General features: G+C 44.5%; 1 protein-coding gene across 1 annotated transcript in view; it reads right to left on the reverse strand.

Moving 5' to 3' along the window:
• CDH13 (cadherin 13) overlaps nt 1-23,664 on the reverse strand; it is a 1,069,738-nt gene that overhangs the window by 90,228 nt on the left and 955,846 nt on the right. Inside the window, exons 9-10 of the mRNA XM_063110059.1 lie at nt 18,452-18,634; nt 11,396-11,649 (exon numbers count right to left, since the gene is read on the reverse strand). Coding sequence (XP_062966129.1) covers nt 11,396-11,649; nt 18,452-18,634 — 437 coding nt within the window. The remainder of the gene's footprint in view (nt 1-11,395; nt 11,650-18,451; nt 18,635-23,664) is intronic.

The raw sequence follows: 23,664 nt of genomic DNA on the forward strand, positions 1-23,664 counted from the left end.
AAAACCGAGTTCCTGATACTTGCCCCCACAAGCTACTTTGTCCCTTCTCTAGCGAGCTTGCCTTGCTCAGAAACATCCACTCTGCTCTTCCAGTTGTTTAGGACAAAGAACTTGGAGCCAGCCTGCACCCTCCCCCCTCTCACGCACACTCACATGCATGCACACAATTGGTTAGCACATCCCTGTCGCCAGTACCTTCAAAGCACACCCAGCAACTGCCTGCTTCTCACTGCCTGCACTGCTACCACCCAAGTCCAAACCATGCCACCTCCTACTGGATCACTGCAGCACGCTGCCACTGGTCTTCTGCTCTGCCTGATCTCCCCTCCCATTGCTGCTTCCCACCTGCACTTTTCTGCTACCACCGGAGTGCTTAACAATTCCCCCGTCTTACTCAGAGGACAAGCCTTTCCCCTGCTCTCCTCTGGGCTCATCCCTGTCTACCCCCCGCCGTGCACCAGGCACACTCTCCCCTCTGCGTCTGATAGGTCCACACACTCTGCCACAGGACGTGTACACCTGTTTCCTCTGCTTGGACTGCTCATCCCTAGAAAACTGCTTGGCTCACCCTCACTTCCTTCAGTTCTTTACTGAAATGTCACATCATCAGTGAGGCCCGCCCCAACCCCCCACCTAGAGTTACAGCCCCCCAGCTCACACTTCTTTCTCTGCTTTCTTTTTTTGCATTAATCACCAGCTACTATGGTATTTATCTTATTTATTAATTTTCTTGTTTTTTCCTCTCTTCCCCACTGGAATATAATCTCCATGATGACAAATATTTCTGTTTCCATTGCCTAGAAAAGTGTCTGGGATGAAGTAAATGCCAGCTACTGTATCATAACATCGGTGTCCCCAGTGCCTACAAAAGCAGCCAGCATGATGCTCATTAATATCTGTGGAATGAGGGAGTGAAGAGATGTGCTCTTCCATCGTGGCCTAGTCCACATCGAGAGCCCCATCTCACACATGCAGCCTTCACACAGGGACCAAGACTGTTGGAAGCTGGCTGTGTAAGGTCTGGTCTTATAGTGAGATTCCTGCCATCACCTCTGCAATACACAAGGAAAACCTTCAATGAAACCTACGTGGGATAACTGTAGTTTAGAGTCTCATCGTTTGAAAATATAAGCTTCAAGATTCATTTGGAAAGCAAAGACGGAGGGGATGAAATGCATTTCTTGAATTAGTTGCATGATTCACTGCCTGTGGTTTCGTTACTCGTGTGAGGGCTAATGTCATGCTGAGCCCCTCGTGAGACCCCGAGATATGTTCGTTGGCTGACCGGTATTGGTGATTGATGGATGAACTCAGATAACAAAATAAATTAGCGATTTTCCCTATTCAGTTCTGAAATGTGTGGCTTTCTCAATCAATGGTATGTTGGTAGCTTCTGTAGCAATCCTTGTCTATTTCAAATGCCTTTATTAAAATTAAAAAAAGAAGCTAAGCAGATTTAACAGCTTAGAAAATACCAGGCAAGAAACAATATTAGCATTTGTCGATATTTTCTAAATTGGTTTTGAGAATTAATTTCTCAGGCTGACAAGAAAAACCATCATAATTATATTCAAATATAGCCAATTTAAAACTATGTTTTCAATAATAAAAGCCTGCCCCATGGCAAATTTTTAACAGTATATGTAGATGGATATTAAAAAGGTGGTTGATTTATAAAACAACCTTTCAAATGTTTATCCAAATGGCCAGCTGTTTCATATTAACCAAATCAAGCACCTTTCATCAATTAATTTAATTGAAGTTAATAATAAAAATCTCAGGTCTCTGGGCCATTATAAAGGCCAGGATTTTATTTTTAGCCAGTGAAAATGTTAAGCCTTTAAAAATTCAGTTGTTTAACTTATCAAAACTTGTTTCCCACTGGTACCTTTGTAACAGAAAATCTGACCACTACAAATAAGAGTCAGCTGTGCTAATATACCTACATAAATAATTAAAAATTCCACGGCAGAGTAGGCAATAAAATGTATTGCCACCATGAACTTCCAATGGAAGGACATCACTTTAATTAAAAATTACAAAGGTGCCACTGTAAACAATTCATTTACATTTCGAACTCTGTGTTGATTCAAGAAAGAAATATCTTAACTCATTAAAAAACAACAAAAATAGACCTTACCCCAAATCCTATTATTGAGGTCAGAAACCACCTTTAATTAAAATGTAGTATTAATAATATATTTTAGTAGATGGAGGCTCTTCTCTTAATTTCCCCAGGTGGAAATGTTATTATTTGGCCTTTAATTTCTGATTAAAATTTAAAAGGTGGGAGTCACTCCAAACTAAACTCTTAAATCTGGTTTTAAAATCTGGTTTTGGGATTTGAAACCCTCCATCCTCCCAATAAATGATAAGCTACTATATATTTTGTGCCCCTATGTTTCTGAGTGCCAGTGATGACAAAATTCATATTTTCAAGTGAACCGATTTTTTGCCTTCTACTTCCAAAGGTCTTAGAAGGTACAGAGTAAGATGTCCCACAGCCAGGCAGAGGTGGTTTTTGTTCAATGTCCCATCACTTTTTGTGATTTTCTTTGAATGGGCTCCACTATTAGATTAAACAAGGTGTTAAAGAAAAGAACTGGACAAATCACAGGAAGACCAGCGAAAACTGAAATTGGGCACTTTAACAAATCTTTCAGGGCTGCATTTTCATTATTCCATGTTGCATTCTTTACCAGTTTGAAGGCATGAATGAACTCTACCATTGGGCTAAAAAGCATCCATGCCCAGATGAGGAGAAAGGGAATGACTTAAAAAAGACCGAGCCCCAAAGAAATCAGGACAAGGCAGGTTGTAGTTTTCAAAGACATGAGTAATTTGGATCTCATTCAGATATTCTGTGTTCAAAGAATAGACTCAATTTAGATCAAGGATTCAGAAGAAGAGTTGGCTGACGAAAATTGCTCTTTAATGCAACTTTTATAGACCTGGAAAGTTCAATGAGAAGTCTGTATGTCCTGATAAGGCCTCCTGGGACTGGTTACCTCTCCTGGGACTGGTTTAAAACAAGGTTATGTGTAAATGTTTTCATGGTTGATAGACATTAGTCAGTGTTTGAAGATTAAAAAATAATAATAACCTATGTTTGCTTATGCACAAAAATGTTTGCACGCAGATACCCCCGGACCAGCCACCGTGAATCCGTTCTACATCTATTTACTGAGCACTTGCCATGGTACTGGCATGAGTTTTTTCTGTCTATGGTGAATTCACTCCAAATCATATCACTGATACTAAAATATACCTACATTTCAAATATATTTTTTTCCTGTAAAAATTTTGAGATGGTTTTTATACTTTTGCTTTTGGAATTATTTGGCCATAGGGATATTTCGTTAATAACTGCCTATGATTTCTTTGGTGTCTACGCAGACATTCTTGCAAGGTAAGATCTATAAATGGCTTGCAAACATAAAGCATTTATGCAAGTATTAAATGTATCCTGCTAAAGTTGTCACACTGCCATGGACATTTGAAATATAGTAATTTCAATTTTAATTTTTGTCTTTTTAAAAAAATTTTGAAGACAATAGATTTTGTTTTCAGGTCCCTGACATTTTCATAGGCCTCTGGAAATGTGTAGGTCTCAGGGCTGGGCCTAAAGTGTTTAATTAATTAAGTGGTACTATTGAGGCTCTGGTGGTTTATCAGGGAAAGAGATAAAGAAGATCATTGACTTCATGGAACCTGAAATCTATTGGGAACGTGCACAATGAAGTCAGGAGTAACAGTAAAGCATGATGAGGTCATACTCAGGGATGCTCGGGAAGCCCTTGAACCAGTGCTGGAAGGACACAGAGCAGTGGGTCAGCATTGGCAGATGAAGTTTGGAGTCTCATTCTTCACGTTGGCTCAGCTTCTCTACACCCACTTGCATGTTTCCTTCCATAAAGCAAGGCTCAGAGAGGACATGCTTTCCTCACACTAAGATCTCTCATTCACAGGGTGGTTGTGAGGATTCAGGAAGACTTTGCCAACAGTACTTGTGGTAAACTTTCATATAAAATTGTTAGGAATTTTAATCATAATACTAGCAGTATTGTTATCATTATGCTCAAAATCCATGTCTTCAGGGGTCTGGGGAAATCTTGGCCTAGTCTGGTCTGGGCTCCAGGTCCCAGGAGGCAGAGACCTGTGCAAAGGCATGGGGATAGAGGGGTTTCTGGGGAATTCAGCAATCCGTTGACAAGTGGGAGAGTAAAGACGCTGGGAAATGAGCAATCTGTGTGGCCAGGTCTTTCTCCTCGGCTGAGATCACTGGTTCTTACTTCCTGAGGAAACAGGTTCCTTCCTTCCCACTCTTCCTCGTCCCTCCCTCCCTCCCTTCCTTCCTTCCTTCTTTCCTTTCCCCCCTCCCTCCTTCCTTCCTGGGTGCATCATTTTTTTGCAGCAAAAGCTCTTGCTCTTATGACTATAAGCTCCTGGGATGCTGTAAACAGAGACCATTTCTTTCACCAGTGAATGCACAACACAAGCACAGTGTCAGACCGACAGTAGGCTCTAAATAAAGACCATGCAATGAATGAATGCATGAATGGATAACTATAATCCCTGTGCTTTTTTCTAGCACTAGTCTATAGCAACATGGTGATCTATTATTTTGATTATGCAAAAATCTAATATCATTGGATATTTTCATCTTTTAAAATTTATCTGTAGTTTTTTTTTGTTATTACTAAGTAGAAAGGTTCAGTCCACAATAGTATTCATGGGAGAAACTGCTAGTTACTGCATGATATCTATTCTTTCTTTCTTCCATAGTAAAGAACCTCAGTTTTAAAAGCTGGGCACGTTGCTACCCAGTCAAACAGAAATATTCCCAACTATCTCTTGTAGCTAGGTATGGCCATGTGATTAATTTTGGCCAATGAGATTTAGGTAGAAATGTCATTGACTTCCAGGAAGTCTTTTTAAAAGATAGGGGGCCTCCTCTCATCCCCCTTTCTTCCATCCTGCTGTCTGGGATGCAGACATGAAGGTTTGAGCAGTAGCAACCATAACAAGCCATGAGGAAAAGGGCCCTAGCCTAGTGGGAGTGGTAGAATGGTAAGCGAGGACCCTGGGCTCCTGAGAGTGCTGTGGGACTGCCATGCTGGTTCTGGACTGCCATGCCTGCTCTAGACTTATCTCGTGTAAGGAAAAAGAAAAAATAAACATTTACCTTCTCTGAGCCACTGTCATTTTGAATTTTCCTGTTATATTCAGCCATACTTAGTCCCCACAGATAAAGTGCTTGACACATGCTTGCAGGGCTCCCTGGATGAACGACCCTCTCCAAAAAAAGGTTGAGCAGTGATGTGTAAGTTTTCATGGGCAGAGACAATATTTTTCCTCAACACGTGTCTTATATATTCAACGTGTAAGCAGAAGTCTCCACTGGAGAATTGTTTACTACAGACCCTGGATAAGATGAGCTCTGTCTCTGAAAAATGTTTGAAATAGGAATCGCTACTCAGTTGTCTCGACAGAATCCCCTGACTGTTGAGAGAATAAAGTCAGTCCTCTCAGGCTATTCTGAATGACTTAGCTGCCACTTGGATCCACAATGTAACCAAATCAACAGATCTGATGGGTTAGTCCCCATTTTCATTTCACTGTTGGGGAATGTTGAGCAAATACACTGATTTCCATTTTAATGTAATTATCACTGAATTGCTCTTTCTGACAACAATTAGCTAACAAGTACAGTTGCGTAAGTCTGCTCCTCATTAGAGACACTAAAAATAAAATGTCATCAGGAGATGCCTGATTCCTCTCTTGGGAACCTGGGGGACAGCTTCTACCCTGAAAGCTGAAGCAAGCCTTATTTATCATCATTGTACACTGAGAGGAGAGGGTTTGGGAACCAGCCTTGTCTTAGGACATGTCAATATTTACATGATCTTGGAGCAGAGGATTTTTCAACCACGACCTCAATTTAGAAATATAAGGAAAAATATAAACCTGACTGCCTAGACATAAAAACAAAGAATTCCTTATATGTCAAAAAGCATTAGCAATATAATACTTTTGATCAAGCAAAGTATTTTCAGGGACTTTTTAGAAAATTAATGATGCATTCAACCATTTAGCTACAAGTATGTCTACTAACTTTTAAAAGATGTTACAAACAATTAGAAACAATGTAAATATTCAAACAAGGGAATGAGTCAATAAATGAGCATATCTATATAAAAGAATAATGGCATACTATTCAGCGATTAAAAATAATGCCTATTTCTTGACACGCAAAGCTGTTCACCATATACTGGGAAGTAGAAATGGCAGATTCCCAAACAGGATGGGTGATGGGAGTCAATTTTGTTAATATAAAAGACAAGTACTCACACATGTGAAGGTAGGAGAAAGTTCCAAGTTGTTAAAAGGGGATTTCCTTGGATCAGATAATTATAGATATTTTACTATCTTCTTTATTTTTCACCACCTTTTCAAAAGTTCCCTCCAAGAACTATCTTTTAAAAAAAAAAAAAGATGGCTGGTAAGGGGATCTTAACCCCTGACTTGGTGTTGTCAGCACCACGCTCAGCCAGTGAGTGAACCGGCCATCCCTATATGGGATCCGAACCCGTGGCGTTGGTGTTATCAGCACCGCACTCTCCTGAGTGAGCCACAGGCCGGCCCCCTCCAAGAACTACCTTGATTTTATAATAAGGCTAAGAAAATACAAGTCATTAAAAGGAAGAATTTCATCTGTCACGAGGCTCCTGCTGTCTGTTTAGATTTGGCTAAGAGCACCATGTGCTGGGCTTTTGAACACGTCCTGATAACCCAGGCTTTTTAGCGAGAATATTCTCTCTGATGCCTGGACAGCTCCTGTCTTTGGAGTCACGGGCTCCTCAGAGATCAAGGCGCCTCTCGCCGGGTCCCACGTTCCCTGCTGAGATGAAAGCGCGCCTCAGGGTGGCCGGCTGAGGACTGGCTGTGCCTGAGACGTGCGCTTCATCACATAAGCCAGGACCTGGGCCAGGACCAGGGATTTGTTAGAAGTAAGTTCCTAAGTTTTGTGGGGGATGGGGGTGGGGTGACGGTCTCCCATTTTGACATGGAAGGAGCCCGCCCTCAGGGAGGAGGCCCAAGTGACTGTGACAGAGCAGGACCTGACTCAGGCTGCCAGGATCCTGGCCACGTGGAGCATATCCCTGCGTTTGCTAGTTTTGAGTGCCTCGTTCACCATTTGAGATGAGATGGAGTTGTTGGAGCTGAGTCCCAGAGGATCTTGGAATAGGGATAGATAGAGATGGAGGCGGGGGGGGGAGACAGATAGGAAAAGTAGGAGGAGGAGGAGAGGAAAAGAAGAAGACATTAGAGGTACTAAAATGTCATCGGGAGATGCCTGATTTTTGTTTTGTGTAGAAGGAGGAGGAGGAAGGGATAGATGGAGCGGAAGGGAGGGGCAGGAGCAGGAAAGAAGGAGAGGAAAGGAGAGAAGCAGACAGAGATGGAGAACAGATGGTGTAGAGACAGACAAGTGTGGACACAGAGGGAGATGTGAAAACAGACAGTGAGCGGGAGGGAGGAAGGCCAGAGGGGACACAGGTAACGAGAGGGAAGCGGGAAGGAAAGAAATGGACAGAGCAAAGGACACTGCAAGAGAAACAACCCAAACAGAGACGAGGACACCCCCAGAGCCCCAACACACACGGAGACAGGGATGCCCACCTCAATGGGCACGACTGTGGAGCCCCAGGCAGGGCTGCTGCAGGGAACTGAGACTGTTGGGGGCAGATGGTGGGGCAGTGGCTTTTTTGTTTTGTTTTGTTTTGTACCTCAGTCATCTCAATTCAGAGCTCTCTTTGATATAAAAATAAGAGTCCCCAGAATGAAGTTCCTCCTTCTTCCAATGCCTGCTCCCTGAGAATTATTAAAACAACAGTAACAACACAGTCCACAAGGTCATCATGTCTGAGATTCTAAGGAGCCACCTGTACATTATTAGAACACATCTCCCAGCCAGGCCCCTCCCTACTGCCCTGCTCACCCTCTGCACACACAGCCCCCCAGGGACAGCACTTCTCAGTATACAGGATCAAAGGCTGCAGGTAATGAATGCACTTCCCACCGCCCCCCAAGTTTTCCTGACAATAGCTCCTCCTGTCGGTGGTGATGTTATGCCTGCCTTCCATGAGTTCAGCACCAGCACCAGGAGAGGAGAGGAGTGGAGGGGAAGGCAGGGAAGGAAGGGGAGGGGAGAGCAGAGGAAAAGGGAGGGGAGGTCTAGCCAATGTCAGGCTGAGGGTCCCCAGCAGGAAGGAACGTGTCTGAAGGGTCAGGTCAGATGGAGAAGTGTGTGACACACACACTCACAAACACATGCACACACACATGCACACATTTTCTTTGCTTCAAAGCTGGGAAAGGGATTACCAATTTGCAAAAGCCAGAACTCTTAGGCATATGGCTGTAGACAAACACTGCAGCTGTTTTCTGAGGGTATTCGCAAGACTGAACTTGGTTGCAGTGGCTCTCTGTGGTTCCTGATTACTCGACATGTATCCCCATCTTCTGGGAATGTTGGGAAAATGCCAAAATAATTTTCTCATAAGCCTGTTTTGTACTTGAAATAATATTTTGTCTCTGAAACAATGTTTGCTTGTTGCACTAGTCTGGCCTCTAATCACTACTTGCATTTTTGGCTTCTGTAACTGAGCTCGCTTATCTATGCTAGCCTAGTGAATGCTGAGAAAAGAAAAAAAAATGTAAAAACCCTGGAAGAGTCCGTTTATAAAAACTTTGTGAGACCTGAGCTCAGGGTCCAGGTTTGTAAGCATTAGCTTGTATGGGCCTGCTGGTGTAGTAAATAACTGACTCTCCAACCCTCTGAATGCTGACTGCTTCTTGCTGAGTCTGTTTCCACAACAGGAAGAGCCTCCTGTGTTTCTTTGGGTAACTACCTCTCCAAGTCCTCCTGGTTGGATGTGGGGGTCTGCAGTGGGCCCATGCACCAGGACCAGCCCACTGGCACTATCTGTCCTCCTGCTTTTCTGCTTGGATCAGAGACATGTGTCCCGGATGGCTCAGTGAGACCCAAACCTGGGCCTTGGGCTGGACTATTAACTGGGAAGAAGGATGCCTATTTCTGCTGGTAGGATTGATGACTGGTATTGCTGGTGGCCTCTCCCATCTTCAGACATACAGATATGGCTGAAGATGAAGCCCACCCAGGGGGGACCGGAGCCAAGACATACAGAAGGAATATGGTCTGAGCACCTGAATTTCATCACACTGGATGCCCCAATCCCCAGGGACTTTTAAATCAGGTGGGTGAATCCATGCATTACTGCCCTAAGTCACTCAGAGTTGGCGCTGGTCACTTGTGACTGAGGGTCTCACCTGCAATGATCAGACTTGCTGTGGAAACATGAAGACCTTCAGAACCTTCTACATCCCGCTTCCTCCCACAAGTCTCAGCCTAGTAATTTATAGGTTGCTTCCTCTGACACCTTCTCTCATGCAGTGGGTGCAACTGACATTCTACCTGTGCTAGGATGGGGACCCCAGCTCCCCAGCTCTAGTAACTGAAACTTGTTCTCTTTGGCTTGAATCCTGGCCTTGGTAACCCTCATGTCATGGCCTGCCTCTGTACCCCGAGTACCATGCTCTGTTTACCAGACAGGATTTCCTTCCCTCCTTCTTGGTCAGTGGCCCACTGGGGTGGGCAGCCACATCTGGGGACATCATCTCCCTTGACTGTCTGACAGAGTTCCCTGAGCTGGGGGGTTCATGACTCAAGCAAAGCTGACTTGCCCGTGGGAGCATGAACTGTGGGCCAAGGGATGCCAGGATGGAAACTGCCGGAGCTGGCTATTCCTCCCGTGAGATCCTGAAGTGCCAGCCTGCCAGTTCCTGTTACCTGCAACCTCGAGGATGCCCTAGTTCCTGTGCTCTCCCATGCCGGTTCTTCACATACTCCTCGTCCTGTAAAGTAGCCATAGAATCTTTCAGCAAATTTCCCCTTTGCTTAAGTCAGCCAGAGTTGGTCCTAATCAAATACAGACTGAACCGCCTCTCCCACTGTCTATCCTACCTCAGCGGGACCTGTAGCTCTGGGTCCCAGAGGCCTCCACCACCCTCCTCGTTACAGTAACACTTTCATGCCCGGCAGCACCCGAGCCGTGACAGCAACGGCAGAGTCCCAGCCTTAGCAATATCGACCCCATTGTAATTCATTTTATTTCCCCCAGAAGTCGCACGCATTTACTTCCCATTGTAGAAATACAAAGTGACAATTCAACTCCCCTAAAGACATCCTAAATTTGTCCAACTACCTTGCAGTCTGTTAAGCTAGAGGTTTCACCATCTAAGTACTTAAAGAAAGCTTTCTTTTGATGTTTAAATTGCATGTTTCTTTTGCCAGATACCGAGCAGGTAAAAAAAAAAAAAGGAAAGAAAGGAAAAAAAGACTGGCCACTTCAGATTCACATTATTATAATAGGATTTGGCATGATTTCGCACCTTTATCTAGTTCATCATCTGGCATTTCAGAAAGTTGAGTTGTAAAAATGAATCACTTTTGGGACTGGAAGATAACTTTCTTCTCTGACCATTGGCTCCGCGGTGAAGTGGCTGACTCGAGACTGATGTGTTTTCAGGTGTTTCAAATCAGGAAAATAAGACACACGTTTATTACAAGTGTGCCTAATACGCGATTATTTGTACCTCATATGAAGATTAGGTTTTGGAAGAGACAGATGAATGTCTTTTTTTGGCAGAGACGAGCGTGCATGTGGATCTGCATGCTGATTTAAGTTTATCGCGCAGCAACGTTCCAGTTCCAATGAGGGCCTCTGGTATGCCTTGTATATATAGATGCACCGTGGGTTATGACCATTTAATTAAATGTCATTATGAAAATACCTTCTATCTAAGCACTGAGCAGAGCTTAAGAAAGGAGGACAGAAATTTTTGAAGACTTATTTTTTTGCCTGCCTTTTGTCAGACAAAAACCCAACCAGAATGGACCAAGAATGAGGTAATGTCTCTGCTCCTTCCCCTTCCAATAGCTGGGAGTCAACTAGCATTTAGCAGATGGGAGGAGCACGGACATTGCAGATTGTCCCATTTCTGTCCTGATTCCTCTGCCACCAAGCTGGGCTGCCTTGAGTAAGTTACTGCAACTCTCTGAATTCAGTCCCCTGTCGTAAGTGGAGTTATCCAACCCCTTTCTCATAAAGCTGTGGAAATGATAAGCTAGGTTGTTTCTGAGATGCTGGAGGCCACACACTCTTATTTATGACTCTTTCCTCCTGCTCACCCAGATTGTTAGTAAGTTTAATTTAATGGTATTTTGCTCCTGACAACCAGCTTCTGCAACAGGAAAGGAAAAGCAATTCCTGCCTGCTTCCCATCTGTGGATCCGGAGCTGCTCACCCACCTGATGGTTTGATGCTGCAGGGAATCGGGGTCGGTGGCATTGACCGTCAGCAGCACGCTGCCCACGGAGATGTTCTCCTGCTTGGTCACCATCATGGGGTCTGGGTAGAAGACTGGACCCTCGTTGACATCCAGGACGGTGATGTGGACGGTTGCTGTGGAGCTGGGGCCATAGGAGACGTCGGGTACCAGTGGGTCCTCATTTTCCACTTTGATCAGCAGGGTGTGAAAGGCGGAAATCTCATAGTCCAGAGGCTGGAAAGCAGACAGAGGGGGTCTCAGGATGTGTGTGTGCCACAAAGGACAGACAGTTTCCCACAAAGTTCCTCTGACTTTCATGAGCAACAGCAGGTGTTTGGGGATGGATCTGGTTTTGTGGGCTAAGCTGTATGCAATTTGGAGATCCTCTTTAAGCAAAAGAATATTCAACATACAAATGCAAAATTAGGAATGGATGTTAAGATTCTTTTTTAAACTGAGAAATAGAGACAACGGAGGACATGAGCCTTAGTGATCAGAGTCCCTCCCTTCTGAGATCTTTTTAGTCAACTCACTAGCAATGCTGACATTGAAGGACTTCCTACCTGTAACCTGTAACTCCACAGCCCCGGCACTCACGGGGGCTCGGGTATATGAGAGCCCAAGCTTCATAGCTGCACGATAAGATAATGCTGCCTCTGTGACCATGGCAGACCAGATGGGACAGGTAGACCAAGTTTCATTTTCCTGTTTTTCACTTACTTGCCATGACATCTAAAGGCTCGGGTCTCTACATCACTTAAATCTAGCATCTCCTGGCCCCTGTGCACCGTGTCCTGCAGGGTGTGATGTAGGGAAAGATCTGAGTGGCTAAGCCACATGGGATTAAGCAGCTGGGCCCTTCCCCATGGAGGGCATTTGAAAACATATGGGGGCATTTTCGATTGCTCCATGACTTGGGGGTTCGACTGCCATTTACTAGGCAGGGGACAGTGATGCCAGACACATGGCCATGTCCAGGACAGTCCTGCCCAGTGCCAATGGGCAGCCCTGATGCAGACCACTCCAGGTGATTTTGCAAAGGGGCTGATAGAACCCACCTCCCCCAGCTACGGTGTGGACTAACTCAGATCATGTCAAGGAAACCCCATTATAAACGTTATTACTGTGGTGGTCATGCTCATCACAGAATGTCATGCGTGCTATTCACTCGGTCACTCTCTTTCCAAACTATGAGAGGTACACAGTGCAGTGAGTGGGATGTTTCCCAGAGTAGGGCTCCTGTCACCGAGGGTGCATGGGAGACATTAGGTGAGATGAAAGCAAACTTTAATTTCAGCAGTTATCTTCCTGATGTTTCCTGGGAAGAACAAGCAGCTGACTCATCAGACCCATGCCCCAACATGTATTCTTGTTGGGAGGACAGACGGAAGTGAGTCAAGGGATATGGTGTACACTCAGCTAAAAGCAGCAAACAGCAGCCGTGCAGCATGCAAGGCACATGGGAAATAGGAGCAGAGGTGAGGATGGTTGACACTGGGGAAAGAGCTTCGCTGGTGCAGGGACAGAAATGGAATCTGGCAGGTTGAGCTGAGTGCCTTCAGGCAAATTACATTATCTCTCATGACAATTACAGCTAATGTGCACACAGGTGCATACAGTGCTAAGCTTTCCACACACAAGAAAGTGCACACAGGGACATGGATGCACGTGGACACACACCGACACACACACACCCACACCCCAACCCCCCCCCCCCACAGGAAACGCTTCCTGGTTGTGCCTGGACTTCCTCTCTTTATCTGGAACAACTCTCAGCAGAGTTAGTATTAGGATTTTAAGAGTTAACAGATGCAAAGCTCTTGGGGTCTGGCAGCTGTCCAGTTTTATTTTGGTTCTATTCCCACATAAGACAAGAATAATTTACCAGTCTACCCTCCTTTCTGTAGATTCTAATAACAAATCTCTACCTATCCCAAGTGACGCCCGAAATATGCAACTTTAGTAAAGTAAATTTCTAATAAGGGACAGGAGCTGCTGTGCTGGAAAACACAGTTATTCATCTTGATTAGGATGCTGAAGGGGACAGAAACCTTTGGCTCCCTGGGCCGTGACAACTGTGAGGTCCAGTGCCATGAATGGGACTGAGACACAGAACACCTGCTCTCCTGAGAACCACCTGCATCCCACACTGGCACTAATCGTAATCTCAGCTTAGTTTGGTCTGGTCCCCGGTTCCCAGGAGGCAGAGACCTGTGCAAAGGCATGGAGATAGCAGGGTTTCTGGGGAATTCAGCAATTTGTTGACAAGTAAGACAGTAATGATGCTGGGAAATAAGCAATTTGTGTGGCCAGCTCTTTCTCCTCAGCAGGGACCACTGGTTCTTAGTTCCCAAGGAAACAGCTTCCTTCCTTCCTTCCCTCTTTTCCTCCCTCCCTCCATCCTTCCTGGGGCCATCATCACTTGCAGCAAATGCTCTTGCTCTTATGACTATAAGATCCCGGGAGGCTGTAGACAGAGACCATTTCTTTCACTAGTGAATGCACAGCACAAGCACAGTGTCAGACCCATAGTGGGCTCTAAACAAAGACCATGCAATGAATGAATGCATGAATGGATAACTATAATCCCTGTGCTTTTTTCTAGCACTAGTCTTTAGCAGCATGATGATCTATTATTTTGATTATGCAAAAATCTAATATGATTGGATATTTTCATCTTTTAAAAGTTACTCTGTAACTTTCTATTAAATAGAAAGACAGAGGAGTAGGGTCACCTCCTGGCCCTGATGCTTAATAAGAGTGGGACCAGCAAGTCACTGCCCTTCGGAGTCTCAGCCTTCCTTTCAACAAAATCCTAGTGCAGAAGATTGTTGTAAAGATCAGGGGACGGGATGTATGGTGACTGCTTCCCACAGAGCTCAGCCTAGCATGGGTCATCCATCACCTTAAGAGGGTGAGGAAGAAGAATGTGGGATTGAAGTAGCTGGAAGAACCACTGCCCCAGCCCTGTTCTTCTGGCATGTTCCCAGGTGGACACTCCCTGAGTAGAATACTGGTTTCTGAGGAATTGAGTCATGAACAAAGCCACGGAGACAGGGAGCAGAGAGAGAGAGAGAGAGAGCCAAACAGCATGAGCCTGGTCTTTTCTAGGGAGCAGAGCCTCTCCAGTGTTTACTTCTATTTGCACAGTGTGGGATCTAATAATTCCAGTTGTAAGATGCTCAGGCCAGGCCACCTGGAGCTGGTGAGATGTGGGTCTTCATTCCCAGTCCCTTCCAAGGGTTGTCCCTTGGATTAAGAAGCCCTCTGTTATCTTGGGCACACAACTTTATTAATGTGCTTTCTCTGGTGCTGGGCCTCTGTGTTGGAGGTGGGAGGAAATTAACAATGCTCCTGACAGAAGCTATAGAGATGCGATTCAATCACATTTTATCAAGAGTCACAAGAGGGAGTAGACCATTGCCCTGGAGGATTTAAAGTCCAGAAAATTTGACTCACATGGGAAGGACAGAAGACCTGGGTTTTGCTGTCTCAAAGAAGGAAGTGATCCGATGGTGATTTTTAAGCCTATGATATGCTTGGGGATCAAGGATGCTTTCTGGATGTTTTCTTCTTTTAAGACAGAAGAGAAAATAGAATTAAAATATAAGGCAAAAGAAGAACTTTTTGACAGTTTTGGAATAGGCTTACAAAAAACTAAGGGCGTTCCTGACCAGAAAGTTTTAACGATGAAACAGGTGCTCATTTGCCTGAACCATGAGGCTTCAGTCCTGTCGGGAGGCAGGACCCACTGGAAATCAGCACAGTCCGGAGACTCCTGCTAGTTCTTCCTGAGACTGCTAACCGGTTAGGGTAGACCCAACTGTGGTTGGCTGCCCAACAACCACCACCAACCCCTTCTCCCTTACTCACCTCTTACTGTAGAGGCCAAAAGACCAGATCTGACTTTCTCAGCTTTCCAGGAAGCTAAGGATAAACATAAGCCATTGGCCCATGAAACACCAATGGAGACTGGCTGAGGGATACTTGGAAGAGATTTTCTTTCCTGATAAGAGGAGAGGGGCACATGAAAGCACAACCTCCCACTTGCCTGGCTGTCTTTGTGTTTCCTGCCTTGGGACATAGCAGTGGGAGGACTCGATGCCCAGGACTTTGGCAGGCATTTTGTGTCTATGAGGAAAAATCCAAAAGCATCTGAGGTACCCCCTGCTGGCTCTCTGACACCTTGAACTGCCAGCCAATTCTGCACTGGCTCACCTTCACCAAGTTATGAAAATCCTTAGATTCTCTTTATTATTTAAACTACTGTCAGTTTGGCATCCTGTTACTTGGGGCAGAAAGCATTCCTAACGAATGCACTGGATTGTTGGCACAGTGGAAAGCATCAGAGAGCGTAGCCAGACCTTTCTCTAGAAGGCTGTCCTGGGGCTTTGCCTCACATGTGTTGAGAGGCAGGGAGAGCTCAAGGCTCTTCTCCTACTGATTCGTGCAGCCAGAGGGAGGGGAGTGTGCATCCAATTCTGAAGCAAAGGAAGTCCATGCACTACTAAATCGAAGCCCAGTGAGAGTCTACCCTCTCTGGGCACTCAGGAATTTGCAGAGAGGGCAGATGTGCTGGTGGAAACACCTTCTCCTAGGCCCTGTGAACAACAGCATCACCTGGTGCACCTCTCCCTCATATTCTGACCCAGCAGGCCTGAGAAGGGTCCAGGAGCATGCATTTTAACTAGCATTCAAGATGACTCTTATATACACCAGCATTTGAGAGCCACAGGATTGTGGATCAACACAGGAGTGTGGGGACAGGATAATGGCTACTTCCTGTGAGTCTAATTTTGCTTGTATTTAGCAAACACATTTTGGGGGACAACTGAGCTCTTCCAGGGTTCGTGATGGAGATGTATATTTACCTAAGTTTTATCTTCAAGCTGCAGGTTTGGAAAATTGCCTGACAGCTTCTATAGACACAGGACTAGCTGCGGAGGAGAGCCAGGGGCTGTGTTATCTTACAACTTCCACAGCTTTGAAAGTGCAGCCACGGATGCAGAAGGCCAGTGCCAGGGTCTCCTGACAACTTTGCCATTGCCTGTGTTATTGGGGAAGAATTGGGATGATCCAGAGCATGAAAAGGATCAGAACTTGAGAGAAATCCAGACTCCTCATCCTCTGGAACAAGCCAGAAGTGTCTCTGAGATCTGCCACTCTTGTGGCTCTGGGTCCTGCCCCCAGGGGTGTTGTGGGACTTTGCCAGTGCAGTTGTTTATGTGGCCCTGTGGAAAGACGAATAACTGCCCCCCCAATATGTCCATGTCCTAATCCCTGAGACGGTAGATATGTGACCTCACTGGGCAAAATGACTTTGTAGATGTGATCAAGTTAAGGATTTTGAGATCAGAGATTGTCCTGGATTATCCAGTGGACCCAATGGCATCACAAGGGCCCACAAAGGAGGGAGGTGGGAAGGTTGAAGGAGAAAGCAGGAAATGTGGCAATGGATGTAGAAGGTCTGCATCAGAGAGATCAGCAGATGTTGCACTGCTGGCTTTGTAGATGGAGGAAGAGTCCAGGAGCCAAGGAATGCAGAGACCTCTGGGTGCTGGAAATGGCAAGAAAAGTCATTTTGCCCTAGAGCCTCCAGAAGGAGCATAGTCCTGCCCACACCTTGATTTCAGCCCAGTGAGAGCCATGTTGGGCTTCCAACCTTCAGAATTGCAAGATAATATATTCATGTTCTTTTTTCAGCCACTGAATTTGTGGTAACTTTTTATAGCAGCAATAGGAAACTGATACAAGCTGTCAGTACCAGTGCCTGTTCTAAATGTTTCACGTAATAGCTCATGAAATCTCTGCAATGGCTGTAGACTGAATGTTTGTCTCCCCCCCAGAATTCATAAGTTAAAATCACAGCCCCCAATGTTAGGGTATTAGGAGGTAGGGCCATTGATAGATGATTAGATCATGATGCAGAACCCTCATGAGTGGGATTAGTGCCCTTATAAAAGAGACTCCAGGGAGCTGCCATGCCCCTTTCACTATGTGAGGACTCAGCAAGAAGGCACCCTCTATGAACCAGGAAGCCCTCATCAGACACCAAATCTACCAGTGCCTTGATCTTGGACTTCCCAACCTCCAGAACTGTGAGAAATAAATGACTGTTTATAAGCCACCGATCTACAGTAATTTGATCTAGAAGCCCAAGTGGACTATGACAGCAACCTAAGGGGTAGGTTATATTATCTTCATGTTACAGATGAGGAAACTGAGGCACAGAAAATGTAGGTAGGTGTCTTGGCCGTGAACACACAGGGAGCAGGCAGTGATGTCCCTGCTCTGCCCACTGTTACTATTATTATAAACAAAATTACTTCCTGCTTTTGGGGCAAATGGCTTCATCCACTAGAAAAGAAAATGTGTTCCAATGAAGATCCTGGTCCCTGGTAGAAACTCTCCCCAGAACTTCTAAGACAGAGTGAAGCTGTGTGAAAATTCCTTCTTCTAGGGTACTAAGACAACCTCCATCCACCATCAGTGCCACCACCCTTCCATCTAGTATTTCTGGATTACGAGCAGGAGCCCAGGGCTTTGCATTTATAGGCACATTTCCTCCTCATTCCACGTGTACCCAAAGAAAGGGCCAGACAGCAAGGCTCACAGAAGGCTTCACACCAGGAATTATTTCAAGTGTGCTTTTGAGGGAGTCATAGAGACTCTGCTAAGAAAGATTAAGAAGAAATATAATAGTCCACATTTTGAGCACAGATCTTTAAAAAACCTTTGCATGTCCCATTTTTGCATATCTTTTGATAATTCACGGGCACACATATTGAGAATCTCATTCACAACTTGATTTTGGTTTTCTTAAACTTATACATAAGTTTGAATTTTTTAGAAACTGTGAAGCAGGTTTATTCTATGGCTGCTGGTTTATGCTGCTGAGATACAAGGGCTCACGTAAGCCATGAAGAAGAGATTAGGAGAATTGATCCATGACCTTCTGGACCCGATGACTGTGCAAGCCCTTTCGTGGGGCCCTCAATGCTCGCACGGTGAGAGCGGCCATCAGAAGCACTCTTACTTTAACAACGGAAAGCATCCCCTCGTTGGTTTGGGGATTGGTGTGGATCTCGAAGCTCTGCCCCGGGTTTCCATTGATGATGGTGTAGGCGGCCCTCCACGCGCCTGTGCTGGGATCGTCTTTGTCTTCAACTGTCAAATTGACAATAACTCCCACAGCTCCTTCCTCGACTGTGGCTTGAAACTGCAAACAAAGCAGACGGTAACTGTCAATAATTTGAAAAAACATAGCAAAGACCCTTTACAGAGTTCTTACCATCTACTTGGTACTGGGTATGTTACACACATCATCTCACTTCATAATAAATAATAACATAGGAGGGTTATGGCCTGGAAGATCCTATGCTCTACCTCACAGCTTTCCTTGAACTTGGACGAGGCTGCAAGATTAACTTCTCACCTGCAGAATGTGGCAGAATGATGTTCGTCGTGGCTGGGCTGGGCTGCACTGGGGTAGGAGGGTTAAGAGAACAGCAGCTGTGCCTCCTCTCTGCACTTTTTCTCCCTCTGCAACCTGAATGCAGACAACCACAAAACCCAAGGGTGGATGGAGTCCCAAGGGAGAAGCTTGGGTCCACAAGTCATGGCATGGAGGGGTAAAGCCTGGTGGCCAGGAACACCTGACCTAAATTATTGCTGAGTCAGAAACAAACTTCTATTGAGTTCAAGCGACTCTATCTTCTTGTCTGCGTTTGTTCTTGCAGCCTCGCCTACCTGAAACACGATGATCAGACAAGCAGAGCGCTAGGACCCTGAGGGAAGGACCGGGATCAAAGTGCAGTGTTTGACCCCAGAGCCTCTTCTAGACCCTGCCCTCTTCTCTAATGAAGAAAAGCAATTCCAGCCTTCCCACCCCTTGACCACAACTAATATGACCATTTTCTAAGAAAATGTATAAATCAATGGTTTGGAGCCTTGTTGTACCTGTGTTTTTATTGTAATACATCACAAATACTTGTTCCAAGTAGGTGTGATGAAAATAAATCAATAAATGAAAAATCAGCTTTACCATAGATAGAGAATTTCACAAGCTATTGTTAGCACATTCCTTTGAGCTGGAAGCATAAAGCATTGTTTTGGTGCTTACCTCTGACACACTACAGGTGAATAGTAATCTGTTTGCAAATATTTTATAAACAAGTAATACCAATAAGCTGACAACAAGAAGAAATATCTTAGAATTTCAATTAGTAGGAAAGTAAATCTAGAGACAGTAGGATGATGTCAAAAAGCCCTGTGTTCAAAGAGAAGTAATTTGAGAAATGAGGTTTCAAAAGCAGCGGCTGATTAATTGACTTGCACATCATTAATCATCAGCCTTAATCCTGATGCCTTGGGGGTGTGGGGGAGACGGGAACTAATTCGTCTATCACGCCTCAGCACACCTGGGCCAGTTGTTTGCCTTCCATAACAGGGGCTCTGGAAAATTCTTAGAATATGCTTGCAGGGTGGAATATAGCTGGGATGAGGAGGGACACTGAACATACTGCCACACAGAGCCAGCTCCATGGTCAGTTATCTTGACCTGATTCCTCTGGTTCTTGTTTAAGTGAGATCTATTGGTCCTATCTTCTATTTTTCCCTCCTCTCACAAAAATCATAGAATTCCTGAGCTAGAAAACTAGACCAGTGGTTCTTAGTCCTGTCTGCACATTAGAGTCTCCTAGGGGGCTTTTCAAAAGAATTCCTGGGATCTATTCCAATTCAGCTGGTCTGGGGTAAGGCCTAGGATTCAGTATTTCCTAAACTTGTCCAGATAAATCTAATACACAGTGTAGAGTGAGAAACACGATGGAGTCCAAGTCTAAGGAAGGGGCAGGAGTCAAGGGGCAGGGGTGCATGGGGAGGACTGAGCGGTGTGGAGGGGTCCCCTGTGTATCTGGACTAAGCAAGAAGGAGTGCTATGATCAATTACTGCTATCTGCTGTGTATCCAGGTGGGGGCTTTGGTGACACGTCTGCTATCTAATGCCTTCAGATTGCAGTTAGTGAACCAAAGGTCAGACCCAAGTCTCCTGGATTCCAATAATCTTTGCTCTCAACCAGTTCTGCTAGTCAAGCCCACCTAAAAGCCCATTCCCTAGGCCAGTCCTTCACCTCCTGATATGGTTCAGAGCCAGAGGACTAGTTCTCTGTCCATACTGATCACAGCAGACATCAGCTCATAACATGTCCTTGGGGCTCTTCTGACATCCATACTGAGTTGTACTAATGTTAGAGGATGCTGGGCACAACTTGCTTTGTCAAAACAGATGAGTTTCACGTTGCCAAGATGCAAAAACTATAGCAGATCATGATTTGAGGAGGCTGGAGGCCCTGTGTGTACCTGTCTTGCTCAGGGCTTTATCTCCAGCTCCTCACACAGCACTAGGTGCACAGAAGGGCTTCAGAAGATATTTGGTGAATGAATGAATGGCCTTAAATACAGGAAATGGGATCAGGCAGCAGAGGTGAGGCCTGAGAGGGAACATGAAAGGCTATGCTCACCATATAGGAGCAAGTCTCGGAGGGACTGACTCACTGATTGATGCCTGATTCTAGCACTTGCCTGAATATTCCAGAATGGTGTGGGTGGGCTGATGTCCCTTGTTCTCAGGGCATCTTTAGCAGGACTGCATCACAACTTTTGTGGACCCTGGGCACTTTTGTCTTCACCAACCCTCCTACCATAACACATGCTCATGGGATTTAAAATTTTCACTTTTATGATGTGAGGAAAAGAATTAAAAATTTGTTTGACCCCAAGAGCTCTTTTTTCCTCCTAATTTTAGGGTCATAGCTTTATGCCAATGGTATCTAATGGATGCATCGTCCCCAATCCTCAGTTCATAGCACAGTGCCCAACACATGACCAGGTCTGAAGATCTGATGGATGCATGGATTAATTAATTAATTAAATTAATATTTAGGCCATGTCTAAGTGAGACAGCCTGTGAAGCTTCCCCATGGCACTGAGATTTTCATGTCTATAGCACCTACCGAGGGGACTGCCACAGAATACCTTTTTAGTGCATGAGCAAATGAATCCAAGTGGAATGGGATAGTGGTGACGTTCCAGGAATTCTCAGAAGTGTGTATTGTGTCGCTCATGTGTCCTTAATTGCAGTAATGGGTCCACAGTTACAGTTATCTGCCTATCATGTATCTATTCATCCATCCATCCATCCATCCATCCCCCATCCATCTAGGGATACACTAGCAAACAAAGTAGACGTGGTGTATTGTCTCATGGAGATTATAGGTTAGAAGGAGAGACATATGAAATAAATGTATAATTATAAAAATGTGTTAGGGGCCAGCCTGTGGCTCACTCGGGAGAGTGTGGTGCTGATAATACCAAGGCCATGGGTTCGGGTCCCATATAGGATGGCCGGTTAGCTCACTGGGTGAGCGTGGTGCTGACAACACCAAGTAAAGGGTTAAGATCCCCTTACTGGTTATCTTTTAAAAAAAATGTGTTAATTTCTAGGAAAGAAATCACACTGTTCTTGGAGTCTGTAGCACTGCGTGTCGGGGATGGGGGTTGGGTACCTGACCCAGGCTGGGGAGGATTGCCCAAGAAAAATTCCCAGAACTGAAAGAAGAGGAGGAGTTAGTGAGGTGATGGGGAGAGCATTCCTGGCATCTGGAACAGCAGGAGAAAAGGTGCATGAAGGGAACAAAAGGAAGGTGGATACGGCTGGAATGTAGGGAGGACCAGGGAGAATTGTTTGATATTAGACTCCAGAGGTGAACAGAGTCAGATGAGGAAGGGCCTATAGGCCAAGGAAAGGCACTAGGAATTTATCTTGAAAGCAAAGTGGAGTCTAATCAAGAAACTGGGTTATGTTTAAATCTACTCCTGAGAGAATGCAAAAAAAAAAAAAAATCTTTAAATATAAAAAACATTCAACACAATTATTATAGTCATTGTTAAGGCCATTATCTGATTCCTGCATAAACTATAAAGCCAGTTTCTTTGAGCATCCATTTAGAAACTCATTATCACTTAATTAAATACTCATTCTATTAATTCTATTCAATGTTTTAACCCCATTATGTAATTCAAGAATGGAAAATTAAATAGATTAAAATGAAATAGTACCATTTTACATTTCTATAGCAATGCTCACTTTGTGATTTAAAAACAATAGACCTACATTAATTTACCAAACCAGAGAGGGAGGAATTATTGATTGTAACATTATTTTCTTTAATTGGAAAAAAATAGATAAAGTTACTTTTCTGTTAAACTGTGTGGCAAATCAAATACCAGATGTAAAATGTAATTTTACACAACCATTATGTGTTATGGGCTTGTTGGGACAAGGTACTGAGGCTTGTTAGCTCTTTCCTCCCAATTCAGAACTGAGTTATTTTGTTTTCCTTTCTCTGACAACATGATGGGCATTTAGAATGAGATCGTTGGGACTGGCTGCAAAGGTCATCGCCAGGGGGAAGAAGGATTTGAATCTTATCATACACCAAGAACGGACGATCTTCTTCATAGAGCAGAGAATTAGTCTTGTGGTTAACCTGGAATATGGAAATAATGATCAGGATGGAAAGACGCAACGGTTCTAAAAGGACTGAACATATGGAAGCTTGCGTGCTTGACTGTTGGAATCTACGTTCATGAGCTGTCAACCCGGAAGTTTCACAGAGAACTGATGTTGAACTTGAAAAGCTGGGATGTAATCATCCGGGCCTTGGCTTTGGCAAATTAAAAGATACAGTCTCAGAAAGAGTTATAAACCTAATTTCTAATTGAGAGGATTAAAGGACATGGGAGAGATCATCAGAAATTTAACTCACAAACACTTTTATGGGTCTATGTTTACATAAAGGACACAGACACAGTTTATTGGAAGAATCTAACCTCTTGCTGATAGTCTAATGGATAGAAACTATGATTGATATAAATAAGATAATGCATTTAAAGAGCTTGGCACATTACCCAGTATACATATAGTAAGAGGCCAATATTTGTTAGAAATGATAATGATGATTGACCTTACTACTCTGCATCATATGAAATTCTTACTAATAAATTGGATAGTATGGTTCAGATCCCCAAGACTCTTTTTGTTCTTATCACAGTCTGCCTTATACTGTAGTTATTTGTGTATATATCTCATTTCCTTGAATTGCTGTGGAAGAAGCTCTTTTCTTTTCAGTTTTGTGTACCTGATACACACTTGCTTGTCTTTGTCTTGCTCTAACAACAGGCCTTTCA

Source organism: Cynocephalus volans, chromosome 10, assembly GCF_027409185.1.
Source record: "Cynocephalus volans isolate mCynVol1 chromosome 10, mCynVol1.pri, whole genome shotgun sequence".
NCBI classification, from domain to species: domain Eukaryota; kingdom Metazoa; phylum Chordata; class Mammalia; order Dermoptera; family Cynocephalidae; genus Cynocephalus; species Cynocephalus volans.